This window comes from Cottoperca gobio, chromosome 6, assembly GCF_900634415.1.
Source record: "Cottoperca gobio chromosome 6, fCotGob3.1, whole genome shotgun sequence".
Lineage (NCBI taxonomy): Eukaryota > Metazoa > Chordata > Actinopteri > Perciformes > Bovichtidae > Cottoperca > Cottoperca gobio.
The window spans coordinates 3,930,050-3,940,175 of NC_041360.1; the positions used below are offsets into that span (position 1 = coordinate 3,930,050).

The 10,126-nt window shown below is 42.4% G+C and overlaps 1 protein-coding gene across 1 annotated transcript; it reads left to right on the forward strand.

The window, feature by feature from the left end:
* Window positions 1-324: 324 nt before the first annotated feature.
* On the forward strand, window positions 325-4,727 carry LOC115009151 (ras association domain-containing protein 10-like). Its single transcript, XM_029432946.1, has one exon. It carries the CDS (start codon window positions 642-644, stop codon window positions 2,070-2,072), a length of 1,431 nt encoding a protein of 476 aa, XP_029288806.1. The 5' UTR covers window positions 325-641; the 3' UTR covers window positions 2,073-4,727.
* Window positions 4,728-10,126: the final 5,399 nt, after the last annotated feature.

Genomic DNA, 10,126 nt, shown 5'->3' on the forward strand with positions numbered 1-10,126 from the left:
GATGAGATTATAAACAGAAACTGTGTGATTTGGGATTAATGATCAAATTAACATGGAAACATGCATTTTCTCTCCTTGTAAAATGAACTATTTAACAACAGTCAGCCTTTTCTTCACACTAACATTGAACTCAACGAAGACTTTGTTTCACAAAGAGAGAGAGAGAAGGGAGGTAGGGAGGCGTGTCCCAGCCGTTACAGCACCCTCCTGTTTTGTCCCGCACACAGCCGAGCAGCCTGTCCTGACACAAGGACGCTCCTCTCCTCTCCGGAGCTGTGCGCAGGGCTGACAGCAACCAGCCGGGGAGAGAGAGATGATGTCCCGGCAGGCAGCCCGGGAATAGACGACTGGGGAAATATGAATGGATGTAATTTTTCTGAGCACAACTCAGGCCTTCAAGGCGGATCAAGGTTGTTTGTTGTGGACTGATCGTATTTAAAGTGGGATCTGATACGCAGCGACGGGAACGTTGAGGATTTGTTTCTGGATTAATGTTTTGGCTTAATTATGTTAAGTCCACTTCAAATGTAGTGAGGACTTTAAAAACTACTTTCGTTTTCTTTACTTTCTGCCACAAACAGACGGACACAGAGAGGCTACGTTGTTGAAACTTTTTTTCCTCTCGTTAAATTGAAGTAGAGATGGAGCCGGAGGAGGGGAAGATCTCTGTGTGGGTCTGCCGGGAGGAGAAGCAGGTCTCCGGGCTGACGAAGCGAACCACCTGCGCCGACGTGGTCAAAGTCCTGCTGGAGGACCAGAACCTGCAGCAGGGCGACTCTGCGGCGATGCTGTCCAGCTCCCCGCAGTCATACTGCGTGGTGGAGAAATGGAGAGGCTTCGAGAGGATTTTACCCAACAAGACCAAAATCCTCCGGCTGTGGAGCGCATGGGGGGACGAGCAGGAGAACGTCCGCTTCGTCCTGGTGAAGAACGAGGCTTCACTGCCCAACAACGGGCCCCGCAGCGCCGAGGCCCGGGTGGTCCAGAGCCGGGAGAGTGGAGGTCCGGGCGGAGTGCTGAAGGGCACCGCCAGGACTTGCTGGACCGCCGCGGCCGCTGCCGCTAACCTGTCGCAGGAGAAACAGAGGCGCATAGTCAGGAAGGCTTTCAGGAAGTTGGATAAGATGAACAAAACGAAAGAGCCGACTGTTCCTAAAGATAAGGGCTCGGTGGAGAAGATGGAGACCCTGGTTCACCTGGTGATCTCCCAGGACCACACAATCCGCCAGCAGATCCAGAGGATCAAGGAGCTGGACCGGGAGATCGAGCGGTTCGAGGCCAAAGTGCACTTTGACCGCATCAAGAGACACGGGGTAAACTATGTGCAGGACACATACATGGTGGACTCCTCCTCGGAGGCTCCTGCTCCTTCGGACTGTAAGCGCAAAGCGGAGCAGCAGGACACGCGGTGCACAGCGGAGGGGGTCGCGCAGTTCGAGGAATACGCGCGCAGGTGTGAGGAGGTGGTGCGGCTGCAGGAGGAGGTGACGGAGCGCGAGGCGCTCGTGGAGAGCATCACCGGGGAGATCCAGGAGGAGCTCAACCGGCGGTGGATGAAGCGGCGGCGGGAGGAGAGAGGAGCGGAAGCGGTGAAGGACACAGACAGCGTCGCGGAGGAGATGTGCTTGACTGTGTCTGCGGCTCCATCTGTGGAAGCAGAAGAGGACAGTTTGTCTGAGAACGAGTTCGTCCTGGAGGAGGAGAGGATCAAAACGCAGCTCGACACAAGCCTCTACATCGGCCTGCGGCTGAAGACAGACCTGGACTCCATCAGGGGGGACTTGGACCTGAGTTTGTCCCTCTGGGAGACCAGGGAGAGTGAACTTCTGGACCTACTGGCCAAAGTTGAGACCATGGAGATAGAGCAGGTGACTGACGAAGGTATGGCAGAGGTGGGTGCAGTGAGCGCCGAGGCTGAGCCCGTGCAAGTTGAGAAGAGTAGCGTCTGGGTGGAGCAGGCCAGAGGTCTGTCCAAGACCTGCAATACCAACGATGAGGACTCGGACACAGGCCTGAGCTCCATGCACAGCCAGGACTCTGACAACCCACCTGTATGCGAGTCACTGGTATAGACTCACTTTGTGGAGCATGTTGGACTTAAAGCCACAAACTCAGGGGCAGAGAATCAGTGTTGGCAATACTGGGAGATATTCTTCCCTACCCAAAACGCACCTCAGTATGGATACTGTAATTCTATAGCAATAATTCCTATATGTAGTTGCACAATAAGCTAGGAGGGACAGCATGCTTAGAGAGGTTTTATAGGCCATGTTGCTCCATAGCTGACCTTTGACCTCCATGAGGAGAGTCAACAACGTACCCATTATTAAGAGAAGTATAGGAGTATTATAATAAGCCACTAATAATCTGTAGTCTTCAACCAGAAACTTTAAGGTAAACTTTATCACAGGTTCACAAAGAGTTAATAGCAGCTCGCTTTTGTCAGGATAAGGTCTGACTTTTTGCTGAAGCCACTGAAAGATGGGGCTGAGTGTTGTACTCTGTAAGTAGGCCAATGGCCATAAACACACAGGTTTCCTTTTAAAGGCCCTCATCAAGTGTACTTTGATGCACAGTAAAGTACTGTTAGGTCATCTCCAAACAAGCTCTTTCAATTAAACAAATGCACGATAAAGATGAGATCACTTCACCTCAACCTCTTCAAAATAAGATTGAAATGTACAGAAAGTCAAAAAGACTATCCACAACTAATATTCTGAATTGTATCAGGTTTTGGGAAAAATGGAAAATGCATGACTTTGTGGATTAGAGTTGAAACACTGATCCATATCCTGCGGACTAAGCAGAGGAGATCACTTGATATTGTCCTCAGTATAAATAGTGTCTGTCTTTAAAGCACAAAAAGTCCTATTTATTAACAACATGTTAGAGCTGGGTCATCTACTCCACTCTGTCCTGCACTGCTCAGCTTTCATAGGCTGATTGAAACATTTGATGCTTATTTCTGTCATCACAGCTCTTTATTGACTGTTTCATTGTTGTTTAATTTAAAACAGTGGTTCTCAACCGTTTAAAACAACAGCTTACAACCTCTCATGGAAAGTTACATATTTCATGAGCTGTGAGCATTTCAAGCAAAGAGGGATTTATTGATCAAGTGGTGTAATTTGAATAATTATAGACCTAAAGAGAACAAAAAACAAAAAGACGGACAAATAAATGTCCTAAAAAATGAACATAATTTTATTGGGCATAATTATGTTTGTTGTTGTTCTCTCCTAACTTGTAAATGATGTCACAGTTCCTCATATTTATTTATTGACCACCTGAGGAGGTCCTGAACTCCTAGTTGAGAAACACTGGTTTGGGGTAAAAGTTGATTCAGTGTCCTGGTGAAACAGCCACAGAGAGATCAGGTCAGAGTGTAAACTCATCTTTAAACGTGGACTCCAGCCATTTAATATTTCACTTCTATAAATGTGAAGGACACTCACACAAAGAGACAGATTTAAAAAACAAAATTGTTGAAAGTCAAGCAGCACAGACTAAGATTTCCTGTCCCTAGTATGGATCACGCTCCAAAAACATTCAATGCTACATTTCCCATGATGCAGCTGGATCTTTAATTAGACCCCCCTGCCTCCTAAATGCCCACTTCTTTCATTTGTAATGCAGGCTTTGTGTTAAAAATATAAAATCTGAAGAGCTTTAGGTGAACATTAGATACTCCTGATGATTCTTGTTCCGGCAACAGAAGATAGTATACAACTGTTTCATTACTCCTAATGACAAGTAAGAACACCATTCGGATGATGGCTTGTTTCTCTGAAAAGCATCTTACTCAGCAATAATCAATAATCAGACAACAAGAGCTTCATGTTTACCTCAAGGTTCAAGTCAAGGAGTTATTTCCTCCTTCAGAAAAGGCTTTATCAGATTTGACAAGTTATTGTGTACGAAAAACAAACACACCAGCAACACAAACGTGAACCTGCACATTAGACATCTACAGTTTAGTAGTATGTGTAGTTTCTTGTCTAATTAACCATTGCATTTAACAATTTATGGAAAGCCAGGAAGTCCAAAAAGTCAAAACATTGGCTTTTCATACTTAACTCACTTGATGCATTATTATCCTCAGAAATGTTACACTTATGCAGAAACACAAGTCAAGCTGTGCATACAAATACCTGTAAGATTACATTTTAGGATGCTTTTGAGAGAAATGACCCCATTTAGTCATCTCAAAGTGCCCATATCTCTGAAGGCTGTGACATTATGGGAACTATTTTAAGCCTCAGTTCACTTTGTACATGCAGGAAAAAGTTACAGTATTAGCGGTGCTTCCTGGAACTGCAACAGAAAATAAAACAAAAGCTCCCACAATACATGATTTTGAGATCATCCTTCAACTGAATCTCTCTGTACTTTTGTCAGACTGTCGTGATGTCAAAACTTACATGGTTGAATTTGTCCAACTGTAAAATGGTGATAATGAATAACCTTGTAACACATAGAAGAGACTGATGATAGTGTTTCTGTGGAGTTAGCTGTTAGCCTTTTCCAAATACAAAATGACCTGTGTGTAGCTCATTTATGTAGCTTGTTCAGGGACAGTTAGGGCCTCTAAGTCCGTGACATTCAGTCTGCTAGATGCAACTCTGAGGCTACAGCAAGAGAACTCATATGCACTGTGGCTGCACCGTAACACCAGTCAGCACATTATTACACATGACTGTTAGTGTTGAAATAAAGAGCAAAACCTCCTTGGCTTGTAGTGTGGCTTTATTTGGTATAACTGGCGTGTCTCAGAGCATTTTCACGTGTGAGCAGCTCCCTGTTTTCACAACTCAATGAAGAGACGACATTTCCACACATAGTTTTGCATGTCATGTGTGGTTTTTGGATGGAAAAATAGTTTAGTTAGTTTTTTATTTTTTAACTCTAGGATACAGTGTTTGTATAAATGTGTGTGTTTTTGCATCGTGTGTATTTCCACTCCTGTTATCCTGTCATACTGGTCATGCAAAGTTGTGTTTAATCGCTGCTTCCTGATCAATCTTGCATAAACTCCTGCATTAATGATGACAGGGTGAAACAGAGATCTGCATGTACAGAGCAAAGCTTTACAGTTTAGGTTACAGGTTAGTAACACATACCTCCAGATGTTCCTCAGGTGATGTCTTAAAGGGTTAGTTCAAGGCCAAAGAAATATTTTTTTCTGACACTGACTAACTATACAGATGTTTTTGTTTTGTTTTTGTTTTGTTTTTTCAAAGTTTTGCAATATCTGTTTCTGAGGTTTTTTGCATCCAGCCAAATGAATGAAGCTGAATGGAATTTAGTTTTTGGTGCTTGCAGCGATGATGAATGACATTTTCTATATTTAACAGCAGCATCCCTTTTTAGAAACACTGCGAACTAATGTGACTCTGGATAATTCTCACTGTGGACAGTTTTCAAGGGGTTAATTGTGGATTATCCAGAGTAAAGGTCATGCTCCATTACCTTCATTGGGAGAGTTATATTCTACAATTATAAATGTATATATGCTAATTTTTCTACAGGCGTGTTCCAGTGTGTTTAGACACTTTAAGGCCAACCCAGGTCATAACTCATTTCTCTTTTTGTCTACATGACTGACAAGTCAAACCTACTAGACCATAAGAATGCAGACATGTCTCCTTACGAAGGTTATTATTTTGTTCCAGTTTTCATTGTTCTGCGATGCAACTCTGGTGATTATACCATACCCTGTGCTTGCTACGTTTGGCATGTATAGCAGTATTTACAGAGCCTGTGTCTACAGAACAAGCCTTATATCTACATCCACAGGGGAAGTGCTCTTATGAGTACAGAGGAAAAGGCTACAATGCAGCAAGTGTTTACCCAACAGGCTCTGAGCATTATGTGCATCAGTGGGGAAATACCTAAAAAAGTGCATGTGTGTCAAGAAATATACAGAGACTTTTTTTGTTCTCACTGCATCTTTCACCTTTCTGACTGCTGAACATGTGCAGTTGAAACAGCCAACATACTGAAAGAAGTTGATATTTAAACTTTTAATCGGCAGTCGAAAAAAATGACTAAAAGAAGTTAAAGTGGCAGTTAAAATGGAAGTGCTAATGTTCAGTCATTCAATTGAAGTCATTCAAGTGTCATGAATTGCATCGCAAGAGGCAGTTGAAGTGGAAGTCCTGTAAGAAATGAATGGCAGTCTAAGTTTATAAACTGAAAGAAGTTGTCAGTTGAAGTGGAAGCATTCTCTTGAAAGATGCACATTTTGCAAAGTTTGCATTTGAAACATTTGAGGCAGTTGAAGCAAAGTTACTGGAACAAGTTAAAATGGCAGTTACAATTGAAGTGTTAAAAGAATTTGAAGTTTCTGTTTAAGTGAATTAATTTGAAGTGTTAAATTAAAGCTTTGCGCTGGGTGGAGTGAAGGACTGAACGGAGCTGAAATTGGAAGACGAAGAGTCGCATGTGTCAGTTTTAGTGGAAATGAATGGCAGTTTATGTGTAAGCACTGAAAGCAGTAGGAGTAAATTGTATATGAACAGTGGAAGTCTTGAAAGGGTTTGAAGCAACTTTAGTCATATAAACACTGAAAGGGGTTGATGTGTCAATCAGTTGAGCTGAAACCACTGAAAGCTGAAAGCGCGAAGTTCCATAAAAAGGTGGAGAACATAGACACCAACTAAGATCCCCACCACATGGACAAGCAAGACACTCTTTGCATTTTCTTGGAATTGGAGAAGGGACCGAGAACAGTGTGGAGTTGAAATGTTTACCCAACAAGAGCATAGGTGGAGGAATACCAGGGAAGTGTGTGTAAGTACACAAATACAAATAGGACGATATGTGTATCCCTAAAAGATGCAGTAAGACTTATTTCCAGGCTCAGGTACCGTGATGGAAAACAATTATTATGTTTCACTATTCTTAACATCATTTGATTTAATGAATAAAATAGAATATGGTGTGTTTTACATGGCTGAAGCATCAACTCAGCAAATACCTTAAATACCTAGCAAAGACAGATCCTAACTTTGACATTATCACGTGAAGTAAGATGTATTTCCTGACAGCTCAGTCAACTGCCAGCTTCTGATCTCTGTCTCATGTAAATGTGTCACTCAGTCATCTGATTCCATCTATTTAATTCCTACACTGACTGGTTTCTAAATCCATCGAGGTTGTTGAATTTATCAGTGGCTACGTCAGCTGTACTGGCGAGTGAGTTCACCCTCTTTGGATTATTATACATTTATGAATGTTTGAGTGATTGAAGCTGGGAGCTGACACCCACTTTCTCCTGTGTCTTCAGTGGCAGATTGCAGTTCAGTTACACTGTCAGGTTACAGGTTAATTTGATAGGCTCCTCATTCTCCTCTCTACTTTCTTTCTGTATGTTTTACTCGACCGTCTTTTCTTCTTATCTGCCTCCACAAGCAACAGGCTCTCACGTTTTGACCCTCTAGAGCAGGGGTGGGGAACCTCCGGCGAGACCATTTGATCCGGCCCTCGAGGTCATTCATAAACACACGCAAAAAGAAAAGAAAATTAAAAATCTAGACAGCAATAGACGGGCGATTGACTGTTTTTCCTGGCCAAGGTCAGGGTCCTTGAACACAACACGAGCGGAACGTGTCATCACGTGGTCACGTCATGTCAAACTTCAGTATTAAACGAGACGGTCATTGACATCAGTGAGCGCAGCGTGGCGAGTGTAAAACAGAGAAAGCTGGATGCAGAATGTTGCACTTTCCAGGAGAAATGGACGAACGATTATTTCTTTGAGGAAGTAAAAGACTAATGTGTCTAGTGTGTGAAACTTGCGGTGAAACACGAAACATGCCGAACTGCACGAGCTGACAGGACGAGTGCGTTTGGAGAAAGTTAACGCTCTTCGGTGGAGTTTGGCCCAACAAGCAGCTCTCTGCAGAGCGTAACATGAAAACATGGACAGATAGAGAGGTAGACCACCACACCAAGAACAGACTGTTCCACCACTGCTGTGCAGTTATCACTACCATGTGCAATACTCACTTTATTTTCTATCAACCTCTTGGTACTTATATTAGTTTTTATTCTATTTAATTATTGTGTACTGCCTTTTTACTTCATATGTTCTTTTGCTGTGACGAGATACATTTCCCCGTTGTGGGACTAATAAAGGATTTCTGATAAAACAGAAAGATACAGGATAAAAAGTTGCTTTTTTGCACAGCATATATAAGAAAGGTGAAATGAATGGGCTGTGTCTAAAAACATTTTTGCAGAGGTTATGAGTTCAATAAATAATACGGCCCTCGAAGGATGTTGTAAAAAGAAAATGGCCCTTGACATGAAAAAGGTTCCGCCCCCTGCTCTAGAGGCATGTAATGTATAATGTCAGTTAATACTTTGGGGGAAATTTTCTATTTCTTATTTTCTTTCTGTCGAAGTTAGAAGAGAAGATAGATACCACTAATGACAGTGTTTTAAATATGAAGCTGGAGTCAGGATTTGGTTAGCCTAGCTTAGCATTAAGAGTGGAAGCAGGGAGAAACAGCGAGCCTCTGTCCAAACAACTCTTCAGCACAATAACACTGTATATAGTTATGTGCCGGAACTAATTCTTAATAAACAACAGCCAGGTACAGTGACTGTGTTCAGCCCCCCTGAGCAAAAACTGCCTGCTGACCACATTGGACTAATGCCAGAGATGCTGCAGAACAGTAGCAGCTAAGCTGTTGTTTGCCAATAAATTGTTCAAGCATGTAAATCTTCCTAAAACACAAATTTTTGTTCTTACAGTGCTGTTTATGCACAATTTAAATAAATGAGATACATTCAGTGAATTGGTCTTTGTATTTTTTCACTTTGGACAGAGTGCAGTGTAATAGCATGAATTAGTATGTAAAACATGTAACAATAACTAAAACTAAAACTCAAGACGCTCCCAAAATATCCAATGTGAACACATGGTACAAAAGAGGAAGGCGAGTGATTGCACTCAACTACAGCTATCAGAAATAATCTGTTTTATATTAAATAACAGAATTGAACTTAGCATTAAATTCAGATCGGGGCACCACACTTTGAAAAGGGAAAATTGATAACTAATGAATTCAATCTCAATTCTGAAGGTTGCTACCAAGTTCTTGTCTCATGAACAGTGACTAATGTTTCACACACACAACAACACATAATCAAGTTCTTTATGAAAGTTTTATTAATTAATGATGAACAATGTATGCCTGAAGGAAGACCATGGTAATTTTTCTATTTTGATGGGAGATCCTACTTATGATGTAACGCTTAGTAATCATAACTATCAACCCCATCGTCACCATCATCACAGGGACATTTCTCCTGCTGGGGGAGAAGTGGTGCTGGAGGGCATGTCAGTTACAGTGGACACCAAGAGTGATCAGGTTCTACAGCGGAAAGACTTCCATAGAAACTTCTTTAATCCACTGTAACAGCATCCTCCATTTTCTGATGACAAGAGGTACGCTCAATATGTTTCAACCATAAAGAAATCTTTTCTCATTTAAAAACTGCAAATCTCAAACAAAACAAACTGACTGAAGGGGGGCTGGTATCACGGCTGTGATGCCCACTGTCTCTGCCTAAGTGCCCTTGAGCAAGGCCCTGAACTCTAGGGGGCGTTACACTGCAGGCGATCCTGCAACCTCTCTGATGAAATGCATCTGTGTGGGGGACTGTATGTATGTGTCAGTGGGAGGGATATGCGAAAAGATCAATTGCTTTGCCTCTATTGTCAATAAAGTAATTCTCTCTCTCTCTCTTCTGTATTGTACACAAATGCTATAATGTTTAATCATTCTCATACGGCCCCTATTTACTTGGGCTGGTTGTGTGCGCGCGTGTGTGTGTGTGTGTGTGTGTGTGTGTGTGTGTGCGTCTTTGACCTCCCAGTGTCTTGCTTGGCACAGGCAGTGTGAGACCATTCATTTTACTCAAAACACAGGAATTTATGTAACTTGACATTCAGGCTGCAGGGGATACTTAACTGTGTGTGTGTGTGTGTGTGTGTGTGTGTGTGTGTGTGTGTGTGTGTGTGTGTGTGTGTGTGTGTGACTGAGATAAATAGAGACAAACAAAGATAAAGAGACAGGAAGAGAGAGCGATATGGTTAGGTTATGCAACCTTGTTA